The sequence below is a fragment of the Larimichthys crocea genome, unplaced genomic scaffold, assembly GCF_000972845.2.
Source record: "Larimichthys crocea isolate SSNF unplaced genomic scaffold, L_crocea_2.0 scaffold110, whole genome shotgun sequence".
Taxonomy (NCBI): Eukaryota; Metazoa; Chordata; class Actinopteri; family Sciaenidae; genus Larimichthys; species Larimichthys crocea.
Genome location: NW_020851508.1, coordinates 87,349 through 106,979, shown reverse-complemented (window position 1 = coordinate 106,979; position 19,631 = coordinate 87,349). Strand labels below are relative to the sequence as shown.

Genomic DNA, 19,631 nt, shown 5'->3' with positions numbered 1-19,631 from the left:
CAGATTTCACTGAGTTTTTTGAGTCTCCGTCACTAAAAACTTCACAAGCTCCAATTTAACCATATAGTATTGTATATAGTGTTAAAATAGGATGTCGTACAGTGTATTGGGTTAAGTTTTGTTTTCTTCTACCTCACTACTGTTTGGGAGCTGTGGTAACAAAAACAGTTTCCCTGCAGGGTAATGAAGTGTTTCTGATATCTAAGTACCAGCAAAACGTATGTATGTATGTGTGTATGTATGTATGTATGTATGTGTGTATGTATGTGTGTGTGTGTGTGTGTGTGTGTATGTGTGTGTATGTATGTATGTATGTATGTATGTGTGTATGTATGTATGTGTGTGTGTGTGTGTATGTATGTATATACATATATATATAAACTTCATTAACACAAGTTTTAAATCTGGATTCTAACAAATCGTCAACTTATTTTTCTTGTTTCCCACGATAAATATAAATATAGATCAAGCAAAGATCAAAATATGAAACACTTTTATGTTGGTGGATGTATTTAAAGTGTGTTTTAAAGGTGTGTGTGTGTGTGTACAGACAGACGCCTCTTCCAGGTTTCATTTGTTTATTTTCTGGAAAATAATGTGACGGTACAGTCTCTTTAAAAATCTCTCCTGTTAGCTTCAGAAGCACCTCTGGTTTGAAACAAACATATTCATATGTACAACACACTCAACATTCCCTGGTTATTTATTACAAGGTTCAAATAAAAATCTGAAGAAAACAAAACAATTATTATTCAAATAAAAAGCAGAACGACGAAGTTTATCCTCCGGAGCCGAAAACATGAAAACTAATAACATTAAAGGATATGAGAGCGATTCATGAACATCAATAAAAAATGTGAAAAAATATGAAATATGGCCTTTAACTGATCCCTAGTCTGGACGCACACACACACACACACACACACACACACACACACACGCACAACCTCGCTGGTCAACAGCTCCCCCTACTGGCAGAGTCTGGAACTGCATGTTAACTCACAACAGGTTTATTGCATAACGGCAAGATGCTTCTGTCACACACACACACACACACACACACACACACACACACACACACACACACACACACACACAGGATGACGTCAGTGTAACGAACAGAAAGGTGAATTATAGGATTTATTCTGAAGCAACTTTTTGTTTCCTCGACTGAATTTCTGACCTTTGACCTTTGTGACGCCTGTTTTCAAATTAAATGACTGAAAGTGTCAAAATAAAACTTTAGAATTAAAGAACTGATTTGATCCTCACTGATGAGCTTTCGTTGTCCTAAACGAACCTGATTTGTTTTTGTCCTCCAGTGTCTGTCCAACACTGACACAAAGTGTTTTCAGTGTTTTCAGGTATTACTGTACAGAACCTTCAGAACTTCATTAAAACTGGATCAGATTTTCTTCACAATATATTTGCTCCAACTGCTCAGCTAACGACCCACAGGTGGTCTTAACGACCCACAGGTGTCCTTAACGACCCGCAGGTGTCCTTAACGACCCGCAGGTGTCCTTAACAACCCACAGATGGTCTTAACGACCCGCAGGTGGTTTTAACGACCCGCAGGTGTCCTTAACGACCCGCAGGTGTCCCTAACGACCCGCAGGTGTCCTTAACGACCCGTAGGTGGTCTTAACGACCCGCAGGTGTCTTCTGTGATTTACACACTTAGTTATATCTTTCAGTTTCTGTTGTTTGACTTTAATTTTTTTCTAGTAGCTGAAATAAAAAGAAAAAGAAGAAACAACTTTTTAAAAGATTTTTTTTGTTCTTCAACCAAATCAACTTTCTGTCCTGACACAAAATCTGTCCAACATTTGACCACGGCGTCACAAAAGCATCAAACAAAAAAAAAAAAAACTGCTGAAAAATCGACAAACGCATCAAACCGAGTTCCATCCTGCTTGTAACTTTAGTGCAGTAACATTTTCATCCAACATGGCTGCTCCTTCCTTGCACTTCTTTTTATTAACATCATCATCTCGCCGTCGGCTGCCGGCGCCGACACGACTGATCTCTGCTCAGAACTCGACGGCAATTCTCGTCTACACCTGGACTGACCTGCAGAGGGCAGCAGTCAGACTCGGGACTCGTTAAACTTCAGGCACGTTAATTAATTAATTAGTCAGGACGCGACCTTATTTACAGCGCCTCATTAAAGATGAAATCCATCCAATAAACTTTCACTTCTCCTGCATCTCCTGAAACATTCAAGACCTGGAAACAGATTTCCAGGACTTTCCAGACCTGCGATAATAACCTCCAAAACGATCAACGGTTAGTCGAACATTTATCAGTTTATTAATAAAAAAAGATGAAAACAGAAAACCTGAATTCAACTTTTGAAAATTAGATTTGATCAAATTGATGTAAAAATTTGAATTTTCTTCAATTTCTGCTTTTTTTATTTTACAGTTTCAAACAAAGTCGTTTAAATGAAATAAATATAATAAGAAATATTTATTTTGAATAAATAAAGTTGGGAAATCTCGTCACCGGCTGCGAGAATCTTTTTTTTGACGTTCGCATTTTTTGTTGTTTTTTTTTTTTTACACTTTTTTCTGTCAATCATCTTTGCAACCTTTAACGGGAGGTCCCGCCCCCCCAAGGTAAGCTCTCAGTCAACCAATGGCATCAGAGGAGAATCTACTTGATGATGTATAAAAATATTATTGTAGAAAACGGATTATTGATGATGCTGGATGTGAAATTAAAGATTAAATGGTCGAGATCATGGTTGAACTGACGGCATTGGCAAAGCTTCCTGAAGCTCTAAAAACAACACCAGGACTTGGACCAGGACTTGACTTTGACCTGGACCAGGACTTGGGCCTGGACCTGGTCTGACGTCAGGCGTGACCAGACAACATTTCAAAACTACACGGACTCTAAATTCTCTCACACGCTGTTTGTTCTCTCCGACCGCGAGCGACTTCAAACTTCTACAAGCTGGTTTTTTTCTTCTTCTTCTTAAATATACTTTTATACGTTTTATTTTTTTTAATTATCTGAGAAATTATTTACATACAGATTTCAACCACTTTGGATTAAAAAATAAAACTTCTTTATAGTCAGAATAATTAGAATAATAAGATTTTTTTTTGTTTTTTTACCTTTGTTACATAAAAATACGTTGCTATGCTCCACCCCCCTGGGCGGGGCTTGAAAAACAGGTGCAGCAAAGTGCAGGCAGAAAGGGCGGGGCTAAGGGCTGTCAATCACAGTGACTGGGATTTAAAGGGCAATCCCACCAACAACAGAACATGATGTACAGGTGTACTCCAGGACGCCGTGACATCACTGCTGGGCGTAGTTACAAAGCACGTAAACAAATGAGGATGGTTAGCGATAAAATCTGCAGATGAAATGTTGAAAACTCTTCCTAAGTCCCGCCTCTTTTCGGTCTGTGCTCCAATCGTATTTGAGCAAGCCTCGGTCACCCTGCTCGTTTCCTGCTCTCAGATATGCTATGATAAAATAACTAATCTATAATATGGTAATGATTAGTTGCAGCTTGTTTGGATGAAACAGCATGAGCGTTGGTGGAATCGCCCTTTAAAACTTGGACCTGAAAGCGATGAAGCTGAAGCCTGAGGGGCGTTCCTGCACATGTTCAAACGTTTGAATTCAATAACTGAGAGAAGCCGCTGCGAACCTCTGGTTCTCTTTCAACACATTCAGTTTCATCGTTGAAATGCATAATTCTCTGTTAGAAATGCAGCCAATCACACGTGACCACAGGCAAGTGCATCCGATGCATCGTCAGCGCATTCACCAAAGACTTTTGTCCGTTGGAGGGAATGTGGACGAGACTGTAAAATCTAAAGACAGCAGCAGGCACACGCACACGTCAGGACGAGGCTGAAACACGATGCTGCGAACGCACACGTGTTCACGTGTTCACGGGAGATGAAACATGATCGACGCTTGACCGGAAGATGTGGGAGAGCTGCTCAAAGCGTCGAAGCGTGAAGCCGTTGTTGTTGTGGGCAGCAACATGTTTCAGCCTCCGTCACATAAACTAAAATATGATCACCAGTGATCAGACCGGACGCTTGTTTCTTCATGCAGAATTAAGAGCGTGGACGCTTTGATGGACAGGTGGGAGAAACCTGTAGGGGGCGTCACAGAGACGACGTCCAGTCTTCTCTAGCCAACATTTCACATCAGCAGCTTTTTGGACGTGTTAAACTGAGCCGTAAACAGCTCAGTGAATACTGTCTCTCTTTTTCGGGGGGGAATATTCGGAGCATGTAAACGAGGTCGAAGTGTTTTGAAGAAAGCGTCCGACATGATCACAGGATGATTTAAACTTGACACACGGGGCAACATCACGATTCACCGCACTCCTGAGAGGACGTTTGAGCTGCGTACGACCATCTTCTGATTGACGAGTGCATCTGTTTGGTCTAGCTCCTTTTTTGAGTCATGGCTGAGTTCCTGTCAAAGCAGAGGGAACCTCTGATTGGTTGTTTTTTTTTTCCTAACCTGACGACACGTTGTCTTTCCCGTGGCGTGATGTCCGGCGTGGAGCAGAGAACAGTCAGAGATCAGGGAGCGTCCCCACGTTATCGGGCTGCATAATGCTGCTGTTCGGGTTCTTCCGAGCGTTGCTGGTTCTTACAGACGGTTTGTTACGTAAAGGCGACGTTGACGTGAGCATTTTTTATTCCTGCGTGTTGCATTAACGCGAGTGCATTTTCCATTAACATGCAGATAAGACTCGTACAAGCTAATGCCTAAAAAAAGAGAAGCGTCTTCTTGACTTCAAGCATTGCGAGAGCGTTTTTTCAGTTAAGTGCCTTTGACGGAGAATTCTCCCTCCTTCGGTTTGTTCAGAAATCTCAGGTCAGACACGTCTCATCGCCGGAGTTTCTTCCAAACCTCGCTCTGCAGACCGTCTGGTTGGAGGGGGAGTAAGGGTGGGGGAGTGGTAAGGTGGTGGGTCGGTCCTCTCCACCTCCATCCGGGTGGCCCGTCTCTTCGCCGATTCCCACCGAGCTCCTGGAGCAGAGGGAGGGGCGCGGGGCGTCACTTCAGCCGGTCGGATCGGAAGGAGTCCTCTACTGCCGGGTCGGCGAGCATCAGGTCACCGTCCAGCATGTCCAGAGCCAGCGGGTCCATCCTGAGCGGGTCGTCCAGAGAGAAGGGATCCATCTCGAAGCCGGGGACGTGAGACAGAGCGCTGGCGATCTCTTTAGACAGACCCGGCGGTGAGTCACCTGCAGGGACAGAAGAAGGGTGGACATGTTAGACAACCAAACATGGACGAGCAGCCACAACGTCAACGATCGATTAAGAATGACACGAAGGAGCAAACGTTGGAACCAGCCGGACTAATTAACTGACATCCAACCCAAGACGTGAACGCAAACGCGTTGGTCCGTCTCTCAACTTTCTGACTTCCTGCCTGCAGCTCCCAGCTCCAGGAAGGAACCGGTGCATTTGTTGGGGACTATTTTCAGCAGTGGATGAATCTACGTTCAGCTCATTCCACTGTACGCTCAGCAGGTTCGATTCACAGAAACAGTTCAGGGGGAACTTTTCGATTAGAAGATCCACTTCTCTTTAACTCGAGAGTCATCTCGTCTTCACTTCCCCAAACAAACTTCGCAGGTCGATTCTGAGGAAGCAGATAAATCACGTCCTCTTTCAGTTCTTAGAAATGTTGTGTGACTGTGTGTTTTAAGAAGTACTGCTAACATTCAGACTTGAACACTCTTACACTATCTTGGGAGGAGGCTCAGGGGAGCTGTGGGATGTTCACTCCTCAGTCCTACACCGTAAACATCTCACTCCAGTTAGGGTTTCTAAATTTTAGATTGTTGTCGCAGCCGTTCAACTCAACGTTTCAAACCCGACCAGGAATGCTGCTGTCCGCTTCCGAAGCATCTCTCTGCTCGGCTGTTCGATTTTTGACGGACATCGCGAGCAGGAAGTCAGACAGAAACAGCATAGAGAACCCTGTTAATTTTCAAAATAAAACACCATGTGCAAACTTCAGATCACCTATGCAGCATATTTACATATTTAGAAGCACATAAACCAGAAAAATTACCAAATCTGAACAAGTTAACAAAGTCTGGAGGGATAAACACTCTGGAACGCTGCTGGTGGGGTTTGAAGTCGCGCAGAGGACGGACCGAAACAGCCGCGACACGACGGAGACGAGCCCGGTGGAGTTTAGCTGTACGATCTCCATGTTTTGGTCTTTGCCCTTCACTCCTTACTTTTTTACTTTGAAACTCCTCCTCCAGTTTTGGTATCAGTACGGACGTAACGATATCCGTTAACGAGTCGGCGCTCACCAGTGAGGATGATGTTGGGCACGTTGAGTCGTCCGTCCCCGCCGCTGTAGTTCTGGTTCTGGTTGTTGAGGAGCTGCTGGTCTCCGGGGTCCTGCATGTCCAGGGGCCCGTGGGTGTTGGAGGGGAACTGGTTCTTGTCAGTGCTGCCGCAGCTCAGCCCGCTGTGGTTCAGAGACAGACAGTCGCCCTGGTTGTCTGCTGTGAACTGAAGCAGAGGAGAAAACACAGAGATGAACCAAAGGAAAGCCAAAAAATAAAGGATAACATGGACAGTAGAGAGACGACACGTGAGGAATGATGAAGAGGCTGAACAGTTTACGATCACATCATCTGAACGTTACCTGCTGGTTGGATTTGCCCGTGAGCTGCAGACTCAGGTACGGGTCGTCCAGGAGAGAGTTGAACAAGGCATCCTGGGAAACAGAAATAAGACTCGGTTACAAGAAGACCTGAAAAGTCTTTAAGTCCAGTTTAACTGAGTCTGTTTTTGAGCTCCGTCACTACAAACTTCACAAGCTCCAATTTAACCATATAGTATTGTATATAGTGTTAAAATAGGATGTCGTACAGGTGTATATGGGGTTAAAGTTTTGTTTTCTTACTATCTCACTTACTGTTTGGGAGCTGTGGTAACAAAAACAGTTTCCCTGCAGGGATTAATGAAGTGTTTCTGATTCTAGTAACAGCAGAAACAAACTACTAAAATCCCATACGACAGACGGTGAATAAGCGTTTAATTCTGTATCTGATCCACCAAGAAGCTTATTTTAGAGAGAAACAGTAGCTGCTGTTAGCTCAGTTTGTTAACTGCTGTTAGCTGCTGTTAGCTCAGTCTGTTAGCTGCTGTTAGCTCATGTTAGCTCAGTTTGTTAGCTGCTGTTAGCTCAGTCATCCTGTGAGCTCAGAGCTCTGGTGGCGTGTATTAATACCTGTCATGTATTTTATTTTGACTTCTTACAGACCACAAACACAGAACCAGCATCTGTCTCTGCTGATTCTTTGACGTCCATATCTGTGTCCTCAACCTTAAGTCAAGCTAATCTAAACAATAAGATGTAAGAACAGATATCACGGCTGTAGTAAACACTGCTGCCTGTAGGGGGCGCTGTCAGGACTCGTTGCGTGGCTGTGAGTGTCTGTGACGGTGTTGCAGTGACTCACGTTGTAGAGGTCTGTGGCCAGGTTGTGGCTGATCTGCTGCAGCTGAGGGAGGCCGTCCACTTCCTGTTTGACGTGACACTGCGAGGACGAGGACGAGCTCTGGAGGCCGCACTGATCCATCGCCCGCTCGTTCTTTATCAGCTGCGTGTTCGCCGTGTTCACCTGCTGCCCCATGGGCCTCTGCTGCTGCTGCTGCTGCTGCTGCGGACAAACACACCGTAAATCACGTGTCCAATACACGTAATCGACCAACCTGGACCATCTCCTCCGCTCTCATTACCGTTCCAAAGTGCTGCTGCTGCATGTGCTGGTTGTGTGTGTTGCGTAGGTTCTGCAGGTGGAGCTGCTGCTGCTGCTGCTGCTGCTGCTGCTGCTGCTGCTGCTGCTGAGCGTTGGGCCGTTGCTGCTGGAGGCGGTGCAGCTGTTGGTGGTGGTGTTGTTGGCCCAGCGGAGAAGGTTGCTGGCCTGGCTGGGAGCCCTGCAGACCGGGGAGAGGCTGGTGGGACTGGCTGAGCGGATACGGAGGAAGCCTCTGGTCCAGAGGCAGTTTGCTGGTGTCCAGAGGGACGCCCTGCGGGACGGGACACAAAATATTCAGTCTAACAGGTTCACATCGAGTCCAAGACGGATCAGAGTCAGAATCTGGCAGGACCGTGTCCCTCACACACATACAGAACACGTCAGAGAGACACCTGAACCAAACATGATTTATCAAACAGGCAAACACACGATGATGCAGTGAGAAGGGACAGTTCAGGTTATTGTACGTCACAGAGACTACATCCAGGTTTTAGACAGTCTGCGGGGACGTCACGGAGACTACGTTCAGGTTTTAGACAGTCTGCGGGGACGTCACAGAGACTACGTCCAGGTTTTAGACAGTCTGCGGGGACGTCACAGAGACTACGTCCAGGTTTTAGACAGTCTGCGGGGACGTCACAGAGACTACGTCCAGGTTTTAGACAGTCTGCTCAGGGGAGAGCTGCGGGTAGAGAGGTTAGCTCAGTTTGTAGCGTGAGATATAGTCGGGGTGCTGTTAGATAAGTTAGCTGTTGTAGCTCAAGTAGCCGTGGAGCCTGCCTGTAGCTCAGTGTGCTAGCTGTGTTAGATAATGTTAGCTCAGTTGGTAGCTGCTGTTAGATAATGTTAGCTCAGTGTTTGTTAACTGAAGTTAGCTCAGTTTGTAGCTAAAGTTAGCTCAGTTTGCTAGCTGCTTGTTTTAGCTGCTGGTTAGCCAGTTTGTTAGCTAATGTTAGCTCAGTTTGTTAGCTGCTGGTTAGCTCAGTTTGTTAGCCTAGCTCAGTTTAGTCGTTTAGCTGGAGCTGGAACAAAGTACAAACATAATCTGTCCTCGTCTCGTGGTTCAGTTTTCAACACAGAGTCTGTTCGGGGAGTCAGCTCCTCCCCAGGTGACCTCAGCAGGTGTAAACTCAGCTCTGTCCCCAAACACACACACTCCAAACCTCACCAACACTCACTTCACAACACCTCTTTCAAGCTGCCTTACTGCCCGTCTTTCCTTCTTTTTATATAAACTCAGTAGGTTCATCTATAATATACATTCATGAGTAAACACAGACAAACACCGATGTGATCGCAGGTCTGACTGCTCGTCTCAGCCCAAACTAAAGAGGACCTTTGACGAAGACAGCTCAAATTAATCCTGATAATAAACACTGATGAAATGTTTGTTCAGTTTTTTGCCATAAATTATGACCGTAAAAAACAAACAAACTGTGAGCTATGGTTTCCAGAATGTTACCATAATAAACATGGAAGCTTCAATAAAATGCTGCGTGATGTTTTTCCACAATCATATTTAACAAAGCAAAACGATCCACCATGACCCACCATGACCCACCATGACCCACCATGACCCACCATGACCCACCATGACCCACCATGGTCCACCATGACCCACCAGGACCCACCATGGACCACATGCCACCAAGACCCACCATGGCACCATGACCCACCATGACCCACCATGACCCACCATGGTCCACCATGACCCACCATGACCCACCATGGTCCCCCACCATGACCCACCATGACCCACCATGGTCCACCATGACCCACCATGACCCACCATGACCCACCATGGTCCACCATGACCCACCATGACCCACCATGGTCCACCATGACCCACCATGACCCACCATGACCCACCATGGTCCCACCATGGTCCACCATGGCCCACCATGACCCACCATGACCCACCATGGTCCACCATGACCCACCATGACCCAAGGCCCCATGACCCACCATGCGCCACCATGGTCCACCTGACCCATGACCCACCATGGTCCACCAGAATGTCCTTAACGACCCGCAGGTGTCCTAACGACCCGCAGTGTCCTTAACACCCACAGATGGTCTTAACGACCCGCAGGTGGTTTTAACGACCCGCGGTGTCTTAACGACCCGCAGGTGTCCTAACGACCCGCAGGTGGTCCTTAACGACCGCAGGTTGTCCTTATAACGACCCGCAGGTGTCTCTGTGATTTACACACTTAGTTATATCTTTCAGTTTCTGTTTGTTTGACTTTAATTTTTTCTAGGTAGCTGAAATAAAAAGAAAAAGAAAACAACTATTTGAAAGATTTTTTTTGTTCTTCAACCAAATCAACTTCTCTGTCCTGACACAAAACTGTCCACATTTGACCACGGCGTCACAAAAGCATCAAACAAAAAAAAAAAAAAACTGCTGAAAAATCGACAAACGCATCAAACCGAGTTCCATCCTGCTGTGTAACTTTAGTGCAGTAACATTTTCATCCAACATGGCTGCTCTTCCGGCACTTCTTTTATTAACATCATCATCTCGCCGTCGGCTGCCGGCGCCGGACACGACTGATCTCTGCTCAGAACTCGACGGCAATTCTCGTCTACCCTGGACTGACCTGCAGAGGCAGCAGTCAACTCGGGACCTCGTTAAACTTCAGGCACGTTAATTATTAATTAGTCAGGACGCGACCTTATTTACAGCGCCTCATTAAAGATGAATCCATCCAATAACTTTCACACTTCTCCGGCACTCCTGAACATTCAAGACCTGGAAACAGATTTCCTAGGACTTTCCAGACCTGCGGATAAAACCTCCAAAACGATCGACGGTTAGTCGAACATTATCAGTTTATTAATAAAAAAAGATGAAAACAGAAACCTGAATTCAACTTTTGAAAAATTAGATTTGATCAAATTGATGTAAAGATTGAATTTTCTTCATTTCTGCTTTTTTTTTTATTTACAGTTTCAAACAAAGTCGTTTAAATGAAATAATATAATAAGAAATATTATTTTGAATAAATAAAGGTGGGAAATCTCGGTCACGGCTGCGAGAATCTTTTTTTTGACGTCGCATTTTTTTGTTGGTTTTTTTTTTTTACACTTTTTTTCTGTCAATCACTTTGCAACCTTTAACGGGAGGTCCCGCCCCCCCAGGTAAGGCTCTCAGTCAACCAATGGCATCAGAGGGAATCACTTTGAGATGTATAAAAATTTATTGTAAAAACGGAATTTGATGATGCTGGATGTGAAATTAAAGATTAAATGGTCGAGATCATGGTTTGAACTGACGGCATTGGCAAAGCTTCCTGAAGCTCTAAAACAACACCAGGACTTGACCAGACTGAATTTTGGACCTGGACCAGGACTTGGCCTGGACCTTGTCTGACGTCAGGCGTGACCAGACAACATTTCAAAACTACATGGACTCTAATTCTCTCACACGCTGTTTTGTTTTCTCCGACGCGAGCGACTTCAAACTTTCTACAAGCTGTTTTTTTTCTTCTTCTTCTTTAAATATACTTTTATAACGTTTTATTTTTTTTTAATTATCTGAGAAATTATTACATACAATTTCAACCACTTGGATTTAAAAAATAAAACTTCTTTATAGTCAGAATAATTAGAATAATAGATTTTTTTTTTTTTTTACCTTTGTTACATAAAAATTACGTTGCTTGCTCCCACCCCCCGGGCGGGGCTTGAAAAACAGGTGCAGCAAGTGCAGGCAGAAGGGCGGGGCTAAGGGCTGTCAATCACAGTGACTGGGATTTTAAAGGGCAATCCACCAACAACAGAACATGATGTACAGGGTTACTCCAGGACGCTGTGACATCAACTGGGGCGTAGTTACAAAGCACGTAAACAAATGAGGATGGTTAGCGATAAAATCTGCAGATGAAATGTTGAAAATTCTCTAAGTCCCGCCTCTTTCGGTCTGTGCTCCAATCGTATTTGAGCAAGCCTCGGTCACCCTGCTCGTTTCCTTGCTCTCAGATATGCTATGATAAAATAACTAATCTATAATATGGTAATGATTAGTTGCAGCTTGTGTTGGATGAAACAGCATGAGCGTTGGTGGAATCGCCTTAAAACTAGGACCTGAAATGCGATAAGCTGAAGCCTGGAGGGGCGTTCCTGCACATGTTTCAAACGTTTTGAATTCAATAACTGAAGAGAAGCCGCTGCGAACCTCTGGTTCTCTTCAACACAATTCAGTTTCATCGTTGAAATGCATAATTCTCTGTTAGAAATGCAGCCAATCACACGTGACCACAGGCAAGTGCATCCGATGCATCGTCAGCGCATCACCAAAGACTTTTGTCCGTTGGAGGGAATGTGACGAGACTGGTAAATCTAAAGACACAGCAGGCAAACGCACACGTCAGGACGAGGCGAAACACGATGCTGCGAAGCACACGTGTTCCGTGTTCACGGGAGATGAAACATGATCGACGCTTGACCGGAGATGTCGGAGACTGCTCAAAGCGTCGAAGCGGTGAAGCCGTTGTTGTTGTGGGCAGCAACAGTTTCAGCCTCCGTCACATAAACTAAAATATGATCATCAGTGATCAGACGGACGCTTGTTTCTTCATGCAGAATTAAGAGCGTGGACGCTTTGATGGACAGGTGGGAAAACCCTGTAGGGGGCGCACAGAAGACAACTCCCAGTCTTTCTCTAGCCAACATTTCACATCAGCATTTTTGGACGTGTTAAACTGAGCCGTAAACAGCTCAGTGAATACTGTCTCTCTTTTTCGGGGGGGAATATTCGGAGCATGTAAACGAGGTCGAAGTGTTTTGGAAGAAAGACGTCCGACATATCACAGATGATTTAACTTGACACACGGGGCAACATCACGATTCACCGCACTCCTGAGAGGACGTTTGAGCGCGTAACGACCATCTTCTGATTGACGAGTGCATCTGTTTGGTCTACCGCCTTTTTTGAGTCATGGCTGAGTTCCTGTCAAAGCAGAGGGAACCTCGTGATTGGTTGTTTTTTTTTTCCTAACCTGGACGACACGTTGTCTTTCCCGTGGCGTGATGCCGGCGTGGAGCAGAGAACAGTCAGAGATCAGGGAGCGTCCCCCACGTTATCGGGCTGCATAAGCTGCTGTTCGGGTTCTTCCGACTTTGCTGGTTCTTACAGACGGTTTTGTTTACGTAAAGGCGACGTTGAGTGAGGCATTTTTATTCCTGCGTGTTGCATTAACGCGAGTGCATTTTCCCATTAACATGCGTAAGACTCGTAAAAGCTAATGCCTAAAAAAAAGAGAAGCGTCTCTTGACTCAAGCATTGCGAGAGCGTGTTTTTCAGTTAAGTGCCTTTGACGGAGAATTTCCCTCCTCGGTTTGTTCAGAAATCTCAGGTCAGACACGCTCATCGCCGGAGTTTCTTCTCAACCTCGCTCTGCAGACCGTCTGTTGGAGGGGGAGTAAGGTGGGGGAGTGGTAAGGTGGTGTGGTCGGTCCCTCTCCACCCATCCGGGTGGCCCGTCTCTTCGCCGATCCCACCGAGCTCCTGGAGAAGAGGGGGGCGCGGGGCGTCACCTTCAGCCGGTCGGATCGGAGGAGTCCTCTACTGCGGGTCGGCGAGCATCAGGTCACCGTCCAGCATGTCCAGAGCCAGCGGGTCCATCCTGAGCGGGTCGTCCAGAGAGAAGGGATCCATCTCGAAGCCGGGGACTGGAGACAGAGCGCTGGCTATCTCTTTAGACAGACCCGGCGGTGAGTCACCTGCAGGGACAGAAGAAGGGTGGACATGTTAGACAACCAAACATGGACGAGCAGCCCAAAGTCAACGATCGATTAAGAATGACACGAAGGAGCAAACGTTGGAACCAGCCGGACTAATTAACTGACATCCAACCCAAGACGTGAACGCAAACGCGTTGGTCCGTCTCTCAACTTTCTGACTTCCTGCCTGCAGTCCCAGCTCCAGGAAGGAACCGGTGGCATTTGTGGGGACTATTTTCAGCAGTGGATGAATCTACGTTCAGCTCATTCCACCGGTACGCGCAGCAGTTCGATTCACAGAAACAGTTCAGGGGGAACTTTTCGATTAGAAGATCCACTTCTCTTTTAACTCGAGAGTCATCCTCGTCTTCACTTCCCAAACAAACTCGCAGGTCGATCTGGAGGAGCAGATAAATCACGTCCTCTTTCAGTTCTTAGAAAATGTTGTGGACTGTGTTTTAAGAAGTACTGCTAACATTCAGACTTGAACACTCTTACACTATCTTGGGAGGGGCTCAGGGGAGCTGTGGGATGTTCACTCCTCAGGCCACACCGAAACATCTCACTCCAGTTAGGTTTTCTAAATTTTAGATTTTGTCGCGCACCGTTCAACTCAAGGTTTTAAACCCGACCAGTGAATGCTGGCTGTCCGCTTCCGAAGCATTCTCCGCTTCCGAAGCATCTCTCTGCTCGGCTTTGTCGATTTTTGCCGGACATCGCGAGCAGGAAGTCGAACAGAAAACAGCAATAGAGAACCCTGTTAATTTTCAAAATAAAACACCATGTGCAACTTCAGATCACCTATTGCAGCAATATTTACATATTTAGAAGCACATAAACCAGAAAAATTACCAAATCTGAACAAGTTAACAAGAGTCTGGAGGGATAAACACTCTGGAACGCTGCTGGTGGGTTGGAACGATACGACGGAGACGAGCCCGTGGAGTTTAGCTGTACGATTCCATGTTTTGGTCTTTGCCCTTCACTCCTTACTTTTTCTACTTTGAAACTCCCCTCCAGTTTTGGGTATCAGTACGGACGTAACGATATCCGTAACGAGTCGGCGCTCACAGTGAGGATGATGTTGGGCACGTGAGTTCGTCCGTCCCCGCCGCTGTAGTTCTGGTTCTGGTTGTTGAGGAGCTGCTGGTCTCCCGGGGTCCTGCATGTCCAGGGGCCCGTGGGTGTTGGAGGGGAACTGGTTTGTGTCAGTGCGTGCCGCAGCTCAGCCGCTGTCTGTGGTTCAGAGACAGACAGTCGCCCTGGTTGTCTGCTGTGAACTGAAGCAGAGGAGAAAACACAGAGATGAACCAAGGAAAGCCAAAAAATAAAGGATAACATGGACAGTAGAGAGACGACACGTGAGGAATGATGAAGAGGCTGAACAGTTTACGATCACATCATCTGAACGTTACCTGCTGTTGGATTTGCCCGTGAGCTGCAGACTCAGGTACGGGTCGTCCAGGAGAGAGTTGAACAAGGCATCCTGGGAAACAGAAATAAGACTCGGTTACAAAGAAACCTGAAAAGTCTTTAAGTCCAGTTTAACTGAGTCGTTTTTGGAGCTCCGTCACTACAAACTTCACAAGCTCCAATGTAACCATATAGATTGTATATGTGTTAAAATAGGATGGTCGTACAGGTTATATGGGGTTAAAGTTTTTTTTTCTTACTATCTCACTACTGTTTGGGGAGCTTGGTAACAAAACAGTTCCTGCAGGGATTAATGAAGTGTTTTCTGATTCTAGTAACAGCAGAAACAAACTACTAAAATCCCATACGACAGACGGTGAATAAGCGTTTAATTCTGTATCTGATCCACCAAGAAGCTTATTTTAGAGAGAAAACAGTAGCTGCTGTTAGCTCAGTTTGTTAACTGCTGTTTAGCTGCTGTTGCTCAGTCTGTTAGCTGCTGTTAGCTCAGTTTGTTAGCTGCTGTTAGCTGCTGTTAGCTCAGTCTGTTAGCTGCTGTTTGCTCAGTTTGTTAGCTGCTGTTAGCTCAGTTTGTTAGCTGGTGTTAACTCAGTTTGTTAGCTGCTGTTAGCTCAGTTTGTTAGCTGCTGTTAGCTGCTGTTAGCTGCTGTTAGCTTCAGTCTGTTAGCTGCTGTTAGCTCAGTTTGTTAGCTGTGTTGCTCACGCTGTTAGCTGCTGTTAGCTCAGTTGTTTAGCTGCTGTTAGCTCAGTTTGTTTTAGCTGCTGTAGGCTCAGTCTGTTAGCTGCTGTTAGCTTCAGTGTTTTGTTAGCTGCTGTTAGCTGCGTGTTAGCTTCAGTTTGTTTAGCTGCTGTAGCTCAGTTTGTTAGCTGCTGTTAACCATGTTTGCTCAGTTTGTTAGCTGCTGTTACGATGTTTAGCTCAGTTTGTTAGCTACTGTTAGCTGCTGTTAGCTCAGTTTTGTTAGCTGCTGTTAGCTCTCTGTTTAGCTGCTGTTAGCTCAGTCTGTTAGCTGCTGTTAGCTCATGTTAGCTCAGTTTGTTAGCTGCTGTTAGCCAGTCCTGTTAGCTGCTGTTAGCTCAGTCTGTTAGCTGCTGTTAACTCATGTTAGCTCAGTTTGTTAGCTGCTGTTAGCTCAGTCTGTTAGCTGCTGTTAGCTCAGTCTTAGCTGCTGTTAGCTCAGTCTGTGAGCTGCTGTTAGCTCATGTTAGCTCAGTTTTTAGCTGCTGTTAGCTCAGTCCTGTTAGCTGCTGTTAGCTCAGTCCTGTTAGCTGCTGTTAGCCATGTTAGCTCAGTTTGTTAGCTGCTGGTAGCTCAGTCCTGCCTGTGAGCTCAGAGCCTGGGCGTGGTATTAATACCGGTCATGTTATTTTATTTTGGACTTCTTACAGACCACAAACAGAACCAGCATCTGTCTTGCTGATTCTTTGACGTCCATATCTGTGTCCTCAACCTTAAGTCAAGCTAATCTAAACAATAAGATGTAGAAACAGATATCACGGCTGTAGTAAACACTGCTGCCTGTAGGGGGCGCTGTCAGACCGTTGCGTGGCGTGAGTGTCTGTGACGGTGTTGCAGTGACTCACGTTGTAGAGGTCTGGTGGCCAGGTTGTGGCTGATCTGCTGCAGCTGAGGGAGGCCGTCCACTTCCTGTTGACGTGCACTGCGAGGACGAGACGAGCTCTGGAGGCCGCACTATCCATCGCCCGCCGTTCTTTATCAGCTGCGTGTTCGCCGTGTTCACATGCTGCCCCATGGGCCTCTGCTGCGCTGCTGCTGCTGCTGCGGACAAACACACCGTAAATCACGTGTCCATACACGTAATCGACCAACCTGGACCATCTCCTCCGCCTCATTACCGTTTCCAAAGTGCTGCTGCTGCATGTGCTGGTTTGTGTGGTGTTGCGTAGGTTCGCAGTGGAGCTGCTGCTGCTGCTGCTGCTGCTGCGGAGCGTTTGGGCCGTTGCTGCTGGAGGCGTGGAGCTGTTGGTGGTGTGTTGTTGGCCCAGCGGAGAAGGTTGCGGCCTGGCTGGGAGCCCTGCAGACCGGGGAGAGGCTGGTGGGACGTGGCTGAGGCGATAAGGAGGAAGCCTCTGGTCCAGAGGCAGTTTGCTGGTGTCCAGAGGGACGCCCTGCGGGACGGGACACAAAATATTCAGTCTACGGGTTCACATCGAGTCCAGACGGATCAGAGTCAGAATCTGGCAGGACCGTGTCCCCTCACCACATACAGAACACGTCAGAGAGACACCCTGAACCAAACATGATTTATCAAACAGGCAAACACACGATGATGCAGTGAGAAGGGACAGTTTCAGGTTAATGTAGTCACCGGAGACTACGTTCAGGTTTTAGACAGTCTGCGGGGACGCCACGGAGACTACGTTCAGGTTTATACAGTCTCGGGGAACGTCACAGAGACTACGTCCAGGTTTTAGACAGTCTGCGGGGACGTCACAGAGACTACGTCCAGGTTTTAGACAGTCCTGCGGGGACGTCACAGAGACTAGTCCAGGTTTTAGACAGTCTGCGGGACGTCTCAGAGACTACGTCTGGTTTTTAGACATCTGCGGGGACGTCTCAAAGACTACGTCTAGGTTTTAGACAGTCTGGCGGGGAGTCACGGAGACTACGTCCAGGTTTTAGACAGTCTGCGGGGACGTCACGGAGACTACGCCAGGTTTTAGACAGTCGGCGGGGACGTCTCAGAGACTACGTCTAGTTTTTAGACAGTCTGCGGGGACGTCACAGAGACGAACGTCCAGGTTTTAGACAGTCTGTGGGGACGTCTCAGAGACTACGTCTAGGTTTAAGACAGTCTGCGGGGACGTCTCAGAGACAACGTCTAGGTTTAGACAGTCTGCGGGGACTCACAGAGACTACGTCCAGGTTTTGACAGTCTGTGGGGACGTCTCAGAGACTACGTCTAGGTTTAGACAGTCTGCGGGGACGTCTCAGAGACTACGTCTAGGTTTTAGACAGTCTGCGGGGACGTCACAGAGACTACGTCCAGGTTTTAGACAGTTTGCGGGGACGTCTCAGAGACTACGTCCAAACCTTTAATCACCCAAACTGCCCTCTGCTGTGCACTGTGTTACCTGTGTGATGGAGGACAGGGGGGGGGAGATGGGGGGGAGAACTGTTTGGAGTGATGCCTCCGTGGCTCCCCTCCCATGGGCAGGATGAGTGGCGAGAGTTGCGCCGTCTCCGTGGCGACGTGCTGAGTGGCGGCTGGCCCTGTCCACTCAGCAGCGGCGGGTAGGAGGAGGAGCAGGAGCTGGAGCCGCCCACTCGCTTGGTAGCCGGGTTACTGCTGGACACGCCGACTGAAGGGAGGAGTTACTGAGGGAGGAGTGCAGCGATTGGCTGCTGAGGGAGGACTGCAGGGAGGGGGAGGAGCTGAGGGACGACTGCAGCGAAGGGTTGCTGAGCGACGAGTGCAGAGAGGCAGAGCTCAGAGAGTTGGAGAAGGAGTGGCTGCTGAGAGATGATTGGATGTTGGGGTGCTAGCGATGACTGCAGGGAGGGTGACTGAGCGTGCTCTGTAGAGCCGCCAGGAGACCTGAGGAGACAAAACAAAACACAAGACAGACACTCAGAGACATGAATGAAATGTAGATAACGTTACTCAGTTTTGTTTAGCTGCTGTTAGCTCATTGTTAGCTGCTGTTAGCGCAGTTTGCTAGCTGCTGTTAGCTCAGTTTGGTAGCTGCTTTAGCTAAGTTAGCTCAGTTGTGCTAGCTGCTGTAGCTCAGTTTGTTAGCTGCTGTTAGCTCATTTGGTAGCTGCTGTTAGCTCAGTTTTGGTAGCTGCTGTTAGATATGATTAGCTCAGTTGTGCTAGCTGCTGTTAGCTAATGTTAGCTCAGTTTGTTAGCTGCTGTTGATATGATTAGCTCAGTGTTGCTGCTGCTGTTAAGCTCAGTTTGTTTAGCTGCTTAGTAAGTTAGCTCAGTTTTGTTCGCTAAAGTTAACTCAGTTTGTTAGCTGCTGTTTAGATAATGTTAGCTCAGTTTGTTAGCTAAAGTTAACTCAGTTTGTTGGCTGCTGTTAGATTATGTTAGCTCAGTTTGTGCTAGCTGCTGTGTTTAGCTCAGTTTGGTGTAGCTGCTGTTAGCTAATGTTAGCTCAGTTTTGTTAGCTGCTGTAAGATAAGTTTAGCTCAGGTTTGTTAGCTGCTGTTAGCTCAGTTGTTAGCTGCTGTTAGATAAGTTAGCTCAGTTTGTTAGCTAAAGTTAACTCAGTTTGTTAACTGCGTTAGCTGCTGTTAGCTCAGTTTGTTAGCTTAAGTTGTTCAGTTTGTTAACTGCTGTTAGCTCATTTTGTTAGCTAAAGTTAGCTCAGTTTCCACCATGACCCACCATGACCCACCATGACCCACCATGACCCACCATGGTCCACCATGGTCCATATAATGATATCATAAAGGTACAGTGTAGACCTGATCTACTTCAAAGTCAAACTTCTGTTATAGATTTATAAATAAATCTGATATCTCTCATATGGAGCTGTGGTGGGCGGAGAAACTAAATGAATGAATCACTGGATAACCACGGAAACACCGTGAACTAAATGTCAGGGGATCACCAAACTCATTAGTCAATTAGTCAATTATCTCAGGGGGGTTTACAATCTGTCCAACATCCTCCACACTCTGTCTTTAGACTCAGGTAAAACCCTTTGGTGGAGAAC

The 19,631-nt window shown here is 46.7% G+C and overlaps 1 protein-coding gene across 1 annotated transcript in view; it reads right to left on the bottom strand.

The window, feature by feature from the left end:
- Positions 1-561: 561 nt before the first annotated feature.
- Positions 562-19,631, bottom strand: part of LOC109141940 (CREB-regulated transcription coactivator 2) — a 42,564-nt gene continuing 23,494 nt past the window's right edge. The window contains 9 exon segments of the mRNA XM_027275399.1: positions 562-5,234; positions 6,321-6,525; positions 6,662-6,733; positions 7,482-7,682; positions 7,762-8,052; positions 18,039-18,070; positions 18,073-18,141; positions 18,144-18,263; positions 18,266-18,502. Of these exon segments, the coding sequence (XP_027131200.1) occupies positions 5,044-5,234; positions 6,321-6,525; positions 6,662-6,733; positions 7,482-7,682; positions 7,762-8,052; positions 18,039-18,070; positions 18,073-18,141; positions 18,144-18,263; positions 18,266-18,502 (1,418 nt within the window). The 3' untranslated portion in view covers positions 562-5,043.